Source organism: Euprymna scolopes, chromosome 29, assembly GCF_053919585.1.
Source record: "Euprymna scolopes isolate OS-2025 chromosome 29, ASM5391958v1, whole genome shotgun sequence".
NCBI lineage: Eukaryota > Metazoa > Mollusca > Cephalopoda > Sepiida > Sepiolidae > Euprymna > Euprymna scolopes.
Genome location: NC_136510.1, coordinates 23,663,684 through 23,682,282, shown reverse-complemented (window position 1 = coordinate 23,682,282; position 18,599 = coordinate 23,663,684). Strand labels below are relative to the sequence as shown.

Here is an 18,599-nt window from a genome sequence, read left to right as displayed (position 1 = left end):
GTACGTACGGTTTGTTAGCCTTTTGTCCCACATAGTAGCAAGTGGTGTGAGGTATGCGTGTGCGCGCGCCTGCCGAAACGGCGGTGGCTGGTGCGCCGACAAACCACCTTGGAAGGCAGGTCGGAAAAGGAAGAAGCCGCTTATTGCTCTTTCTTTTATGGGTGTTTCCAATGGTCTTTTGCGCATGTGTGGATTTCCTTTGAAAGGGGAAGTAACGTTGTCCGTGTGTGCTTACGTGTGCGCGTATGTGAGTACGTTAGCTTGTGTATATACACGTGAATGTGAATGTATGTACGCGAACGTGAATATATGTATGTGTGTGAATGTGGGCGCGTATGTTTGTGTGCGCATATGTATATGACAAGTAATATAGCTTGAAATGTGAATTGCATGTTTTTGTGTGAGACTAGAAAAGGCTCGCGCATTTTCAACGATTTTAATACTAAATTGTATTCATTCTGAGGCTGATTTTGATTTATATATTTTATTTTGCCAAAGAAAATCAACAAAACAAAAGTAGGCACAAGGCCAATAAAAAAATTGAAAAAATTGGGGAGGAGGGTGTCTATGGTAATCCTTATCACTATACCTTTCATTGGTCTATGCTAATTCTAGCAAGTTCTCATTTACCATAATATCAAAAACACACCAGAGTCGTCCTACTTAAGATTCCCAAATCAAAAGAGTTTTTTTTTAATAATATATATATATATATATATATATATATATATATATATATATTTACATCATTCAAACACTAACGTGTTTGAATATATGGTTAAGTGGCAGTTTCAGCCATTTAGAACTGCTTAAATTAAATTTAAAAAAATTCTTAATGCTGCAATATTTTAAATTATAAATTTATTATATTTTTACTAGAGTATCTTGTCTTTGTCTTTTCCATGTTTAAATATTTACTATATTACTTTTCATGCCCGCATTTTTCTATTGTAATATATATATATATATATATATATATATATATATATATATATATATATATATATGTAGTAGAGATTTAGAAGGCTGTCACAATGTGAGGAGTGAAATATAGTCATTGTTGGTAAGAGAATACGAGAACAAGTGGCGATTTACAAATCAATAAGTACATACATATATTTTATATATATGTATATTTATTCAGTTGTATTGGTAAAATGTCTTACTTGTTATGTCTGCGACAAATTCCATTATTAATTTCGGAAAAATTCCCTTTTCAAATGGTAAGCGTAACAGGTCGATTCAAAGCATGCGAGATATATATATGTATATGTGTGTGTGTGTTTAAAAAATATGTATATGTGTGTGTGTGTGTGTGTGTGTGTAAAAATAGAATTTTGTAAAAAAAATCATTTTAGAGATAAACGGAGGGGGGGATTTCATTGATAAGGGAAAAGTCTAAAAAATAAACAAAGAAATGCTAGTAAGCCCTCCTAACTCTTCCTAGATGGTAGACCGCTCACTGTTTTCCGGCTTGAAGGGAACCGAAAACAAACAGATCGATCTCTAAATAGAGCTGAATTCTAGACGGGAACGAAGAAAAAAATGGGGTGGCGGGAGTTGGGAGAGTGTATATGAAGTCACTCCAAGATGAGGTCTATTATTAGAGTGGCCAGGGGCGAAAAGAAAAAGCGGGGATGTGGGCATCTTGGAGGTTTCTTATTGGAGGAGGGGGAGAGGGGGAATTCACTCGATTAGCTAAGAACCTAATCTAAACACAGGGCTTACCTTAAGGTGTCTGGGATCCGACAGGACCTGGAACCATGTGCGCCATGCTCAGGCGGGGAACATACATTCCAACTTGGCACCTCTTCGTGCACACAGACTCCCTATTCTAATACACCTTCTGTCACGGGCCACGGTATGTAATCTTTTCCTATCAAATTGACTTTCAGTTGGTGCTTGGAGGACGCGGGCAGATCAGCAAAAGATTCAACACTTGAAATCACTACGTCTCGCTTAGTGATAAAATTTGATTTTCTTAGTTTAAAAAAAAAATACTTGATCAATTTTCATGATTTTTGGAATATGAAATCTTCGTTCCGTGACGAATACATACATCATAATGATTTCTCTGCAATTAAAAAAAAAAAAGAAAAAAAAAAAAGAAGAACGGCGGATTTTTGGTACCAATGATTATTGACTAACTAATCTGTTTTACTTCCGTAATTTTAATTTCTCCAAGAAATCTGTAGCCGACAAATCGATTTTTTAAATATGTCATTTTAAACAAAAATAATATTACGTACCTAATTGCCGTGTCGAAAACAATAATATATCAAAAAATGAGTCTAACAGATATTACCGCTATGGCACAAATAATCTGAAATATTCTTTTCAGAGTTATAACCCTAGTGCATTCTACTGTCTACTTTATAAAGTCTAAGAAAAATACAATTTTACCCAATTTTCCGTAAAAATTACTTTTAATTAGAAATAAATTTCTACGCAATGGTTTTTCATAATTTTTGGATATATTACTACATTTGGCATGTATGGGCTATAGAGGTTTATCAGGTTTGTGTCTAACTCTCTGAATCCATAGAAATAAATTTAAAAAAACATATTTTAAGGGTGAATAAAAAAGGCAAATTTATTTACTATTTGGGAGGTATATAGAGAAGGTTCGTTTTGTGGCAGAAGAGAATGTTCGTGAAATGTGTGTGAGAAAATCAACAGAAAGAATGTTCATTAGGTTATACTTATCGGTTTAGGTGGGAACAAAGTTGGTTTGAATTTACTTCGGTGTCTTCCTTTTCTGGTTTTCGTGAACGAAGCAGTGTTTAGTCATTGAAGGCGTTCGGGCCATAACATGGGGCCAGTACGTCGTTTTTGACTTTCATAACCTTTTCGGGGCTCCTCCGGCCGCGTGGAAAATCAACCGTGCCTTTTTTTTTCTTCTTCTTCAAAACCCCAGAAAAAACGATGCGCCAAAAACCAAACTTCCTTTTTCCACCGGAAGTCCCGCATCTTCCAGTCCACAGTCCATTCTTATCAATCCCCACACATGACAATTAAGTACGTAATATTATTTTTGGTTAAAATAACATTTTTTTTTTAAATCGATTTATTGACTGTATCTTAACAAGCACCGTTTATTTAGTATTGTGAGAAATTTTGCAGAAATAAGCAGGCTCCTCATTGGTCGGTTTGTCCACCCTCGATTTTGTTTGAACCATTCAGATTGCTTGTTACTACTAATTGCCGAGGTTGTGTTCTTGGCGCCAAATTTATCCTTTCAGATCACCAGATTCGACAAAGACACAGGTTGAAAAGGATGTTCAAATTCTCATTCGAGGCTTGTAGCCTCAAATCACTTTGTTTTCATTGAGACGTTTTAATGCTATAATGTGAGGCGAAATTTTATTATCATTTGCAAACACCAATGCCATTTTGTTGGGCGAATTATTACATTATCGCGCGCTTTTGTGCTCTGTGAATCAATTGAATTTCATCATTACAATATAATGTTTGTCAGAGACGAAAATAAGGTCTACAGTTTGACCTGTCATTTGTCCGCCATTTGGGCAGTTATCTACAGTGGATTCCTCGAGGCTACCGGATCTGCAGTATCCATCTTGGAAGATATCCCCCAACTCTTCAACCTGTTGCAGCGTTCCTCGTCAGCGGAGTTTTGTACCCAGCTTTTCTCTAAGATGAACTATTACCCCTTTGGGTAATTACGCAGATAGCTGAAGATGAAGATGACGCATCTTTTGCAACGTGAATCTTTTTGCTTTTTTGATGAATGCTCTGACGAACTACAAGCACTTGTGCCCCCTTGACGTGAATACCCCCGACAAACCCGACAAGCAACTAAATCCCACCCCTTCACAGTAGAGATCCCTAGGTGCAAGAAAGCATTCTACTTCAATAGTTTCTTCCCCAGAACTGCTAGACTTTGGAACTCCCTTCCGGGATTCTGCTTTCCCAACTGTACTGACATGCAGAAGTTCAAGTGTAATGTGAACAGACATCTTGCAGCTCATCTCCCCTCATAATACCCCCGCGACTTATGTCCCCGATAGTAGCCCCCTACTTCAAAATGGCAATGTGCCTTGTCTGGGGTGAAAATTGAATAAAATAAATAAATAAATAAAATTTATGTCGAAGTTTAAAATGTGCACTTGTTGTAATAAAATAAACAAACAAACAAACAAACAAACAAACAAACAAAAAGAAAAAAAACTGCGAAAGGAATTTGTTTTTTATCTGAAATTTTTTTATTTTTTTTATTTTAAGATCCACTTAAAACGTAACACCTGCCGTATTTACAACAGTCAGGAATTGATAGGCAGAACAAATGACCCCTATGAAAAAATAGACAATTATTCTGACGGGGGCGGGGGTAGAGGTGCCGACAAAGCACCACTCAGGAAAGACGGGGTGGGAGTGGAGGATAGGGAGGCGGGAGGGAATAATAGCAACACTTAAATATCTTTTCTTTTTTTTTGTCAATCACACAAACACGCACTGAAAAAAGGAGACGCGCATGCGCACACACTGACATTGCAATGTATTAAGGCACAAATATATCCAATGCAAAAAAAAAAAAGCACCAAGACTGTCGACAGATCTCAAAAAAACAAAAAAACAAAAAAAAAAACAACAACAAAAAACAAAACAAAAAAAAAAAAACTAAGTCGAAGGAAGGAAAAACAAAAAATAATTAGGGTGGAAGGGAGATGTCACAGGTCACAGATATAGGCAGCAAAGAGAAATTAACCACCCAGTGGGAGGAGAGAAGTGAGGCGAGGGGGTCGCCGCGTCAACATCCGGGAGAAGGAAGGAGATTTTGCTTCTTATTCTCTCAACCCCCAACCTTCTATTGCCCAAGGGTCCACTAATGGCTAATAAATAATAATAATAATAATAATAATAATAATAATGGTGGTGGTGGTGGTGTCTACATTGGATAATTCCACATATGTTATGAAGGGTCCGAGATGACCAAGCAGGGAGAGAGAGCACTAGCCATTGGAAGAGTGCAAAGAGGACTGGGATCTTGGGAAGGCTTTTGACCACACAAACCCCAAAGAATACCAACAGCCGATGCCAGCAAGAAATCAATGGTAAACAGCTGTTGAGATAGCGGGAAGTCACCTGTGCTGCTTATCGAGAGAGGAAGAAAGCACTAGAAATCTGGGAAGACTTGTTGTCATTAAGACTCCAGGAAACATCACAGGTTATTGTCAGTGAGTGATCGCTAGTAATGGCCCGTGTGAGAACTCCAAGTGAGTACAAGTAATAATAACTAGCGGGACCTGTGGAAATTCCACCGTTGTATCCTTTATTTGTTCTATATTGCTGATGTGCTTGAAAGGAGTTTAGAAATATTTCTATTCTAACGGATGTCAGACAGAAACCCTGTCATATTATTGTATCGCATTCGTTTATACAGAAACATAAGTATTCCGGTTAGTGTAGTTCATGTTAGTCCATTGATCAATCAGATCTCGTCAAAGCATTATATCAGCAGCAGCTGGCAATAAAGTATAAAAAGAATGTGTTTCCTCCACTCCACATTTACAAACGTGGCTCACCCTCATATGAGAGTCTATTTCCACAACCCATGTAGAGGGTTGAGATATATCTGCATTCTATGGATGCACTATTCGAATGCAGACCCCATCTTTGAACTGAACAGACACTACACTTTGATCCTTGCCTGACGCCAAGAGGAAAGTGTATTTTATTTAGAGTTTCACGTTCGACACAATAGTGACATCAAACGAAATTTAACAAAAAAAACAAAAAAACAACAAACAAACTTTATTTGCATTGCATTTTCAGCGATCCCATCTTTTTTTTTTTTTTTTTTTTCTAAAAAAAAAAGGGGGTATAAGGTGATAACATATGTACGAACATGAAATTGTCTTAGCGGATTATTATGTAGAGAATAACAAAAAATATTACAAATTTTGATTTTAGTATAGAAACGTACGAGAAACGTATCAATTGGACTTGAGGAAGACAGTAAGAGAAAGAGAGAGAGAGAGAGAGAGAGAGAGAGAGAGAGAGAGAGAGAGAGAGAGAGAGAGAGAGACAGAGGGGTGGGAGGAAAAGAGAGAGCGAGAATAGGTGGGGGGGGGGTGAGAAGACCAAATTTATTTACAATTTTTGAAAAATTGCTTTTAAAATTCTTCCTCATTTTTTCTTTCTTTCTTTTTTGGCACAATAATTAAAATGGTCTTAACACATGGCAGGGTACAGATGGGAGTGATCTGCGATGCTATCATTGAATCTCGAAAGACAATGGATACCCTCTGCAAGGGTAGCTGCGTGTAAAAGTATGGGGCAAGGATTGCGCAATCCCAACCATACCTCTCCTGAATCAGCACTGCTTGAGTCCAGTGGCAAGGAGAAGTCAAGGACGACTGGAAACAATGCCGAGATAAGCGGAGAGCACATACAGCACATGAAAGTCCCAAATGGTCACCCATTTTAGTACTGACCAATGATCAAATCGGAACGGGTGTGTCAACGTGAATTATATTATGCTGGGAGTGATCTATATATGTATATATAATTTAATTATATGTATTTATTTGCTTCCCCACGAAAGCAAAATGTGACACAAGGTCGTTTTTAATGTGGGGTTAAACCAGCTGCTCTAAAACAAGGGTAAAAAGGGGGAACTTTGGCAGTATCCAAAAAATAGGAATTGTCTCAGTATGAAGGGTTTCCCCTACATTGACCAAGAACCAATTATCTTATGTGTAGCATCTGCAGAACAGATACTACACTTTGATCTCGGCCCGAAGGCCAAGAACAACAGAAAAAAGGCAACTCTCTTTTCTATTTATTTATTTATTTTTTTTTTATTTAAAAAAAAAATTTTTTTTTTAATGAAATTATAGACAAAATAAAATATGTATACATGAAGTTATTTGTCAGTTCAATAAGGAAAAACATTATATGGAAAGAGGGGTTATAAATGCTCTTTATACTTGGCATTTTGCAGCCTAATGCTTCTCATCAGAAGAGAAGAAGGGGGTTATTTTATTTTGTCTATAATTTCATTTTAGATTATGCCTCATCCCTCATATATTTTGATAAGTTTCTATATAAAAAATCTATCCATATTTTTTTTACATCCCATTCGATACATATATATATATATATATATATATATATATATATATATATATATATATATATATTGGAAAAAAGGATTCAAGCAGAGTGCTCTATTAGAAAGAAAAAATTCCAAAAATAAGAGCGTAATATTTATATTTTTATTTTCAGAAAGTTTAGATAAGTTATCGGTACCGTCAGTTTCAAACTTGATAATAGGAGACCGTTTTAGATACCCATATCAAGCTCTCTCCAGAAGAGAGCTGGATATGGGTATTTAAAATGCTCTCCTATAATCAGGTCTGAAACTGACGGTACTAATGACTTATCTAAACTTTCTGAACATAAAATAATATATATATATATATATATATATATATATATAAGTTCAAATGTATTGACCAAAAGTGCTCAGTACATATGTAGAATTTTTATAAGTAAAATTATATAAACTATGGAAAATCTCTACGTTTTTAATTGGTGTCAGTTTGATGAAGGTCGTCTTTGCAAATAAGTTATTTTTATATTTATCTTTTTGTAACAATTTTTTTTTTATTTTACTTTTTATTTTATTTTACTTCTTTTTTTTTACTTTTTATTTTATTTTACTTTTTTTTTTTGATTAATTCATTTTTTAATTATACTATTTAGTTATTTAAACCATTGACGAAACTATTTACATTGCCGAAATGTAGGTTAGTTCACACGGGGATTTATATATGTATATATATATATATATATATATATATATATATATATATATATATATATATATATATATATATATATATATTTGATGAGAATAATGGAAATAGTACTTTGACAAAATAGAGAAATAAAAAAGAATAAACCAAGTTATGTGTTCATCAACGTTTTGTCTTTATTACGATTCATCCAGAGGAAATCTTGAAATAAAAACGAAACGTTGATGAACACATCTAGATTTGTTCCTTTTTTTTATTTCTCTCTCTCTCTCTCTCTCTCTCTCACTCTCTCTATATATATATGTGTGTGTGTGTGTGTGTGTTTGCGTGCATATATATATCATTAAATGTTACATGTGTCTCGATGTATATATATATGTATGTATATGTGTGTGTATATATATCATTAAGTGCTGCATGTGTCTCAATGAACAAACACAAGTTCCCATGACCCTCTACAAGAAATGCAAGTGGATGAAAGCAGTAGTTGATACTACATTCTTTCAACACCAAAACCCAACTGTTTTTATTGATATTATTTTTTTGTTTTAACAATATCTTTATTATTGCTCAGAAATTATTTACAGTTTAATAGTAGTCCCCATTGCTGCACATGCAACCTATATTCTGTCTCTGAATTTTTGAGGTGAGGATTGATAATTTGTATTGGTTTTTTGGGATTTTTCGCACTACTGTTCTCGTCTTGAATATTATTCACACAAAACTTCAGCCGATGTAACCTGTGACCTGTTTTAGGTGTATCCTAACTCCCGGTGCAAATCTTCTACCTGTTTAATAGCCAGATACGTCCTTAAATGGAGTACTGTGGCCATGTCTAGGCACGAGTTGCTTCACACAGTTTAAAACTGACTTCGAAATCTAGTAGGTGATGCTTTTTTTCTTCACTGCAACTTCTTTACTACAGAAGAGATGTTGCAGGCCTGTCTCTGCTCTATCATTATTTTCATGGCAAGTGCTCGACTGAGCTCAAATCTATGATCCCCCTTGCTAAACTTTAACAAAAGCACTCATTTAGCTACAATGACTATCAAGAGTTTCCTCCCACTCTCTATCTGTGCCTAAATCTAAGCACAGATTCCTAGAACTGCCTGCCTCTGGAACTCTATTCCACTGGTCTGCTTTCCAGCTAACTACAATATCGTTTTCTTCAAGTCCAATGTAAACAAATTCCTGTTGAGCCCCACCCTCAATCTATTTCTACCTCATTTCCACCACTAAGTGAGTACTGTATACTCATTGACCATTATCCTTGAGTGTCCTTTGGGCCTTGATAAGTGGTGACTCTCATGTAAAAAAAAAAAAAGAGAAAAAATCTTGTTCAATTCTGGAATCTTTTCATAGAACTCTGAAAGACCTGTGGCATAACGGATAAAGTACTATGTGACACTCTTCTGGGGGTTGGAGATTCAATACTCACTGTGGGTAATACTAAAAAATAGAATTTTGAAAATTATTTAAGATTTCTACTTGGTCATGACTGACAGAATTTTAGCGTGCTGCCCCTGTGTATTAAATAAAGGGTTCCGTTTAATATTCTGTGCAAATTCTCAAGTTCGACAAGATGAAAAACTGCAGTCCGAAGAATTCAAATAATGCACACAAGTGATAATTTTCATTGCAACTGAAACGCAGACTATATTGACAAAAGAAAGAGTAGAAATTGAGGTTTACTCTTGCTTCTTTTACTTTGTCTTTTAGTTCTCACATTCTGACGTCACAGTAAGGAAAAAGAAAGGTGAATGAGCGTGTTAGAGAAGACGATCACGTTAGAGATGTGGGTGACGTCACAGCCATAACAAGAAGCCATGCCTGTCGGGAGAATGAGGAACAAACGTCTTTTCGTAAAACCTGAAACAGGAGTTAAAGTTCTTTCCTATTCTTTGTCTCCTCTGCGACCGAGTCTACAACATGTTGCATCCCGGGTGTCTACATGTTAATATATGTAAAACGTATTGGTTCCCTTTCAATCTTACAATTCGATGAGCGAGGTTTCTGACAACAGAAGAAAAATTGTCTTCTGGATTGAAAACTATTCCTATAACATTTATTCTTGGCAAATGTTTGATCTTCAAGCAGTATTTTTTTTTTAGTTCCTTACATCAAGTCGCTTCATGTCTTGTCTGGAGCAATTAAAAAAAACATGAGAGGAAGCTTAGTGTCTTTGACATGAAATGCCTAAGAACTGTCCTTGGAATAATTTTCCAAGATAGAAATAGCAGTATTAGAAAGATCCATCAATAAGGTTATTAAAAAAAAAAAAAAAGAAAGAGAGATTAATGTTGATTGGACATGTTTCCAGGCTAGCAGACTCCAGCTATGTATGACCAGGGGATTTTTTTTCTCTGGGTACTCCCAGCCAACAGAGTTGAAACCATTTCTGAAATGGCCTTTTCCTTGTTGAATGTAGGATGTTGCTAGCCCTGTGCAGTTCTAGGAGGACCATCCTTCCGGGCATTGCCTTCTCTCTTTGAGAAGGATTAGCTTATTGCTAATCACCTGAAGCGCCTCTACCGGGGTATGCTGACAAGGCTTTCCAGGCATTTTTTGCAATCCAGAATTTTCCTCCTCTGGAGAGCTGACTCTTCAATCTCACTTTCTGACCCTTTTCTATGGTGGCAGGGAGACAAATACTTAAATGGCAACATTTTGTTTTCAAGCATATGGTGACTCTCTCTGGAACATGCTAATAAGTCAAGGTTCTGACATTACACCATTTATGCTATGTTCTTGAGTAAAAAAATTACTTAACAAATATTAACAGTTTACTGTATATAACTTCAAAATTAAGCTGAAAGTAAACACGACTAGATATCTTCTTGCATAAAATTGTGCAGGGGCAGATAACTCATCTTCTCCAGAAAAATGCTTAAGGGGCAGATTCAAATTTCGACTCTAGAAAATTGTGTAGGGGCAGACAACTCGTATTTGGATGTTTTTCTAAACAGGTGGCGTTGTGAAACAACTCTCTACTATTATATAGAAGTCACTTTGTGTGAGTGTGTGTATGTGTGTGTGTGTGTGTGTGTGAGTTCTTTCCTCATAGGTTCCGAAACGGCTGAGCCTATCTTTTTCAAATTTCACACAAAACTAAATCATATGTCTGGCAGTGTTCTTAGATATGTTTTTGTACAGAAATTCATCCAATAATCAAAAAAATTCTAAATCCTAAAATAGTCTTTTTTTCTTATAGATAAGAAAGAATTTTTACAGGGGAATATTTGACGTTTCACCGGCCAAGGGAGATAATCCTCAGCAAATCAAGGAAGATTCAATTCTCAGCAAATCATTTCTTCTGAAAAATAAACGAACTATCGTCCTCGGGATATATAGCTCAGTGGCAAAGTATTTGACTATAGATCGAATGATCCTCTGTTCAAGCCTGGGGTGTATCTCACAATTTTATTTTAATTATTTTTTTATTAATGAGTTCAATTTACAATAAAAGAAGAGATACTATTTAAAATCGCTGCAAATCATTTCTTCATTTGCATATTTTAAAACCAAACATTAATCAGAAGTGATTTTTCCAGGGCATTCATTGTCAAATCTAAATATCAGCTGACATGATATTGTAAACAAACACAGACGGAATTTGATGGACGACATTATTTTATTTTTTTTTATTTATAAAATTCTTTTTTTTTTTGCGAATTAGCCCACCAGGCAAATTATTCGTCGTAATATATAACAATCAATAGAGGATTTATTCTATAATAATACATATGCAATTTGCATAAATTAAAATATCATGTTTAAGCGCATTGTACGACTGGGCAATGCCAGGCGTCCAGCTAGTATTTTCATATATTTAACTTTAATGACTTAAGTAAAATATTTTCACGTAACTCACTAAAGACTTTACTTTTAGCATCTTTTGTCAGAAGATTTAATATTTGCTAAATATTAAATCTACCCAATAAAAATTATGAAAATCATAGTTTTAGTACACAACTGGGGTAATACCAAAATCTACTGTAAATAATTTCCAACCAATTATTAAAACTGAAAATAAAGATAACTTTTATTTAATATTCTAGCATATATATATATATATATATATATATATATATATATATATATATATATATATATATATATATATATATTTCTTGGAACCTTTTAACCTTTAAAACTATATAAAAAAAAACTTATTCAATTTTTATATTTCCTATCGCTCGTTGGAAAACTATTTAGTCAGTAAGTCATTTAATCCCCTTCAATCAATGCATCAACTTGCTCTCCAGAATTCACAATAATGTTAATTTAAGGGATCATCAGTTGTTTACCATGAAACACTGTTTCGGGGATTTAAAAACAAACCAGTATATTAAATCATGACTCCCTAGCAGTGTTGATCAAACACTACCTCCCTTAATCACAAGGACAAAAAATGTTCCAGATATTAGATCTAGTTACCTGCTCATGATTAATGTGGCTAACCTATTCATGTTATAAAAAATGTCTTCCTACCATGTATATGGTAATGTGTGTAGATACAGCGGACTAAGAGAAAAATGAATGTTGAGTTCGAATTTAATGTCAAAACTGGAACTAAAAGAAACCCTTACACATATAAATTATACAGATAATTATTTATAAGGAAAGTTTGTTTCGATCAAAAAGTTTTTTTCGTATTGAATGACAACATCCATCTTTTTGTATATATAAGAACTTTTCATATATATATATATATATATATATATATATATATATATATATATATATATATATATATATTTTCAATATGGCGTAATGGAAAAATAAAAAGGTATATGCAGCTCCTCTTCCAATTTTCAGATTTTAATTATGTCAAATCACACTTCAATTCCTTTTGACGGATTGATTGTTGCTATTTCTTCTGATGAGTTAAGGCTGTAATAGATTAACTGATTGATATAATAATTAAGTGATTGATTTTGCGCTACGAAACAGATACTGTCAAGAATTGTATAAGTCAACTGAATTAAAGGAATAAATTATAAGATGGTCAACATCATGAATTTTGGAATATAACTTTTTGTCATTTATTCTCTATATTGCTCTGTAATTACATTGAGCTTCCTTATTTAAGGATTGGTATATATTATAAGAAAATATATTTCTACAGAAGTATATATATGTGTGTGTGTGTGTGTGTGTGTGTGTGTGTGACAAGTTCTTTATTTTTAAAGATTTCTACCTCCCACTGGGATCATGCTCAGTTTTTTTTCTTTTTCATAGATTTTTTTTTTTCTAAATATCTTAAATGTTGCTTATTTCACACCATGCATTAATGTTGGAAAAATAGGCTGAAACCTTTATTGCAAAAAAAAAAAAAAGAAAAGGTAAACAAACAAATAAACAAACAAAAAACAGACGCTGCAACAAAATTGGAAGAAACACCTTCTTAATGAAACTAAAAATTTGCAGACATTAAAAATTAAATAAATAAATAAAAAAATGTGATTGTTCAGAAATCCCATTAAAGAAAAACAAAAATAAAGGAAAAATCCTTATAATGACGGAAACAAAAAATCATACACTGAAAATTAAGTAAATTGATAAAGTAATTTTATTTTAAAATAAGAAAATCAGCTTTTATGGCTAACTTGAGGATTGGCGATCTCGCGATGTCATTTTGAAAACAGGCTAAAGGAACAAGGGAGAGAACTCGAAATAATTTAAACTTGCTAGATTTTAGAACTCCAATACGCTTTAAAATGATTTTCTTTATAAAAATAAAACTACTTGATCAATTTTGATTTTTACTGTACGATATTTTCTTTCCGCCACGAGTTATCATAAAGATTTTTCATAATTCTCTTTTATTTCTTTTTCTTTCTTTTTTTTTTTTTTTTTTTTTAGTATAGGGGAATTCTGGATAAGTACAAAAAATACATTTAAAAAATGAATGTTTTGATATCAGTAACCAAACAACTTTCAAGAGCAAAGATTATCAAGGGAGATAATTATCAGTTCTTAGAAAAATAGCAGGAAAGCAACACTTACGGAAAAAATAGAACGAGAAAAAAAACTTTTGCAAAAATAACTATTACATAAAAAACAAAGGGAAGCAACTCATGAAAAAACAAGGGGAAGAACTCTTACGAAAAAAACAAACAAACAAGGGGAAGAACTCTTACGCAAAAAAGGACTGCCACAGAAGCAAAAAGCCAAAATCAGATCGTTTAAGGAATTCCATTTTGGATGGATTTCATTTTTATTTAGAGAAAAATATTCCATTGAAATAATTTTAACTGAAAATAAAACGTTTTCTTTCTTTTTTTTTTTTTTTAAATTATTTTTCTAAACACATTTATTTACCAAACGTGCCTTGCTTATCTAGGAGAAGATGAATAAAGGAAAGGAGATTTCAGTAACTATGCAGCATAGTTAACACACGAGAACTCGAAAATAAACAAAATATGACAGAAATAATTGTTACCAAACTCATTAAAATTTAACATTTTTTTAAAACCGGTATCATTTTAAAGTTCTGAAACTGCAAGTTTGGTAATTTCAAACTTTGTTTCGTTACTTACATTTAACTGATAACGAGTTAATCAAATTGAAAGTAACAAACCAAATTTTGAAATAACACAAATTACGACGCCCCAAGACCTTAAAACTATACAGGTCGGCAGAAAATTAAATTTTCATGCCTTTGGTAAACGTTATTTGTTATATATTTTTTTTTAATTGATTTTCGTTTTTTCATATATTATTAACTATATTGAATGATTGCCGGGATAATTTTTATCTAAAATTATGGTTTTCTTTCTTGGATACGGAATATTTCTTGGAAACAAATAAACCAAAGATTATACTATGGAGACGGGTGATGTCCTCGCTTCCCCATAGAGTAGCTATAACAGCGTTATTGCTTAACCAATTGGACTAATTCACATCTTTGGACTAAGATGATGGGCACATACATTCACAGCCGAGAGGGAGGAATTCTTGGAAATCCATTTCATAAAAGGGCACATTGAGAGCAGGGTGGGAGGCAGAGTTAGCAGAGAGAGAGAGAGAGAGAGAGAGAGAGAGAGAGAGAGAGAGAGAGAGAGAGAGAGAGAGGTGGGCTAAAATAAGTCAAATTTCAACTTTATTTTCATTGGCCAAGAATAATATATATATATATATATATATATATATATATATATATATATATATATTGGAAATGGTAATTAATAAAAACTGAAGAATGTGCTCAATACTGTTGTAGAGCAAATATGCGTTTTATTTTTTATTACCGTATCTTTATGTTAAGTTACATCATTGTAACAATTAAAACAATAATGTAACTTAACAGAAAGATACGGTAATAAAAAATAAAACGTATATATATATATATATATATATATATATATATATATATATATAGTACAAATGCATTGAACTAAAAAAGAAAACAGTCCGATACAAATGTAGATATAGCTATTATCAGTAAAATTATATAAACATAGAAAACCCCCTAAAAAACAATGCATATTAATCAACGCTTCTACGATATCAGTCGTTTTCTCAGGTGTTCAATACTGACTTAAAGATTTCAAGTTGTCTTGACGATTAATATCGTTGAAACGTACATTAGTCTGTGTTATTTTTTCCTGATACTTATATAATTTCGCTTAATATATATATATATTTCACTTATATATAATTTTGCTTAATGTATGTGTATAGTGTGTGTGTATATATAATTTAACTATATATATATATATATATATACATATATATATAATTTAACTATATATATATATATATATATATATACATATATATATAATTTAACTATATATATATATATATATATAATTTAACTATATATATATATATATATATATATATATATAATTTAGCTATATATATATATATATAATTTAGCTATATATATACATATATAATTTAGCTATATATATACATATATAATTTAGCTATATATATACATATATAATTTAGCTATATATATACATATATAATTTAGCTATATATATATATATATATATATATATATATATATATATATATAAGAATACATGTCTGTGCATATATATATATATATATATATATATATATATATATATATATATATATATTAATCTATGCAAGATTTTTTTCAGGTTTTTTGTTTTTTTGTATAAATTAGCATCGAGATCATTTTATGGCGCAGAGTTTCCTTTTCAGGGGGAGTGTTAGAAGATATGCCACCATTTAAAATTATTTTTAAATAATAATAATAATAATAAAGAGGAGGTGGAAGAGGAGCAGGAGGAGATAAGTCATGGTCAGACGATGCATCCGGAGAAGAAAAATATAAATAAATAAACGAAAAAAGAAAAAAAAAATCTTCTCCGTCATCGTCGTCCAAACCAATCAAGAACAGCAGCCGGAGGCAGTGGTGAATGCTTCACGAAGGCCCCAAGGAGGGTCGGGGTTTGCTGGGGTGGGAGTGTGCTTGTGAAATTCTGGGTTGGTGAAGTCCAAATGCATCGTTTTGATATACAAGCGGGAGAAGATGGTAGAGAAGAATATTAAAGTGTTTGATCAGTCTCATTGCGCTGACGACAGTTCTTTCTTTATCCTCCCCCATGGATAATTATTTCTTCAGAAGGATAAGACACACGCACAGGCGTTAGGAAAGTCAAAGGGGAAGGGACAGCCAACAATCACAATATGTACATAACATTGTCTCTTACAAAAATGAGATGGGGATATACAGGGGCAGGTTTCCAGGCAAATGAGTTTTAGTAAGTTTTACAAATCAAGGTCCATGTGTGGAGGAGGGGGTGTAGCCAGGGTGGTGGTGGTGGTGGTGGTGACAACCAATATCATATAGGAATAGGTGACAGCAGGAACAAAAATGAAAAACTCCTGTTGGAAAGCGGTGAGAGTCAGGCCAGGGAGTGGGTGTTTAGAGAGAGTGGGGGGGGGCGTGTCTTCATCGCAGGTCGGTGATATTTTTTTCAGATCCGAATATGCTGATCAACTGGTTTCGGTAAGTTCCTATGTTTCTCTTCATTATTTCCATGCATGGACCCATCAAACGTTCAAAAGCTCCGACTTCCAAAACTGGAAACATAAGACAAAGCAGGAAAAGAAAATGCATCAGTAAAAATTATTAAGAAAAATGAAACAGTAGCAAGCAAAAAAAAAAACAAAAAAATAAATAAAAATTATCAAGAAAATGAAAAAAAAAAACATAAACAAAGAAGAAATGCGAATTAACCACCCTAAAAAAATAAATGAATAAATAAACATGGGAGAAAATATGGAAAATATAAAAAAACAGAATACGAAAAATATGTATAAAAATAATCCGCAGAAAAATAAGACGCTAAATGAGGGAAATTATCCCAAAGAAATAAAAACAAACAAATATGAAATTAAATAAATAAATAAATAAACATGAAAAACTAAATGAAGAGAACTGAATGAAAAATACTAAATGGAAAAAAATAGTTATTGAAAAAAAAAAAAAACCTAGATGAAAAAAAACACTAAGTGAACAAAATAAATGAAAAAACACTAAATAAAAAAAGCTAAACGAAAAAAAACTAAATAAAAAAACTAAATGAAAAAAACTAAATAAAAAAAATAAATGAAAAAAAACAAATAAAAAATAAATGAAAAAAACTAAATAAAAAAATTAAATGAAAAAAACTAAATAAAAAAATTAAATGAAAAAACTAAATAAAAAAAATAAATGAAAAAAAATAAATAAAAAAAAATAAATGAAAAAACACTAAATAAAAAACCTAAAAAAAACTAAATGAATAAATAAAAAACAAATGAAAAAAAAAACTAAATGAAGAAACACTAAACGAAAAAAAAAACTAAACGGAAAAACTAAATAAAAAAAACTAAATGAAAAAAAAAACTAAACGGAAAAACTAAATAAAAAAAACTAAATGAAAAAAAAAACTAAATAAAAAAAAAACTAAATAAAAAACTAAATGAAAAAAGCTAAACGAAAAAAACTAAATAAAAAAATTAAACGAAAAAAACTAAATAAAAAAATTAAATGAAAAAACTAAATAAAAAAATAAATGAAAAAAACTAAATGAAAAAAAAACTAATTGAAAAAACTAAATAAAAAATCTAAATGAAAAAAATTAATAAAAAAACTAAATAAAAAACTAAATGAAAAAAACTAAATAAAAAGAAACTAAATAAAAAACTTAATGAAAATAAAACTAAATGAAAAAACTGAATCAAAAACTTAATGAAAAAAAACTTAATGAAAACAAACTAACAAAAAACCTGAATGAGAAAAAAAAAAAAAAAAAAAAAAAACTAAGTGAAAAAAGCAAGTAAAAGTAACAAGAAAAAATTGAAAAAAGAAAACCCAAAAACATACAAATAAAAATAAATGAAAAAAAAATGTAAATCTAAAACAAACAAAAAAAACACGGAAAATAAAAAACAAAAAATGCAAACAAGTGATAGTGTCATCGTGAAAGGAAAGGAGGATATTTACTCTCGATTGATTCATAATGTCTTTCTTGTAAATAATTTAGTTCATGGATAACGATAAATGTAAAGAAGAAAATAATATATATATATATATATGAATAAATAATCGAAAATAAAACTTGAACTAATATCACCTAAAAATACCGATTGTCTCTCTCTTAATCTCTCTCTGATTTTTGTTTTATGCGTTTTCACAGGTCGAGTCTTTTGAGCTGTTCTTCATAAGTCTCTATATTTCGCTTCATCACATCCATACAAGGACCCATTAGACGCTCAAATGCTTCCACTTCTAAGACTGAAATTGAAGAGAAAAAACAAATTAATTCACACATCGCAGAGAGG

The 18,599-nt window shown here is 31.9% G+C and overlaps 1 protein-coding gene across 1 annotated transcript in view; it reads right to left on the bottom strand.

Annotated features, from left to right (window-relative positions):
* Window positions 1–6,830: 6,830 nt before the first annotated feature.
* The window catches only part of LOC145252542 (cAMP-dependent protein kinase type II-beta regulatory subunit-like), a 124,507-nt gene continuing 112,738 nt past the window's right edge, over window positions 6,831–18,599 (bottom strand). Inside the window, exon 13 of the mRNA XM_080112091.1 lies at window positions 6,831–16,853. Coding sequence (XP_079968217.1) covers window positions 16,723–16,853 — 131 coding nt within the window. The 3' untranslated portion in view covers window positions 6,831–16,722. The remainder of the gene's footprint in view (window positions 16,854–18,599) is intronic.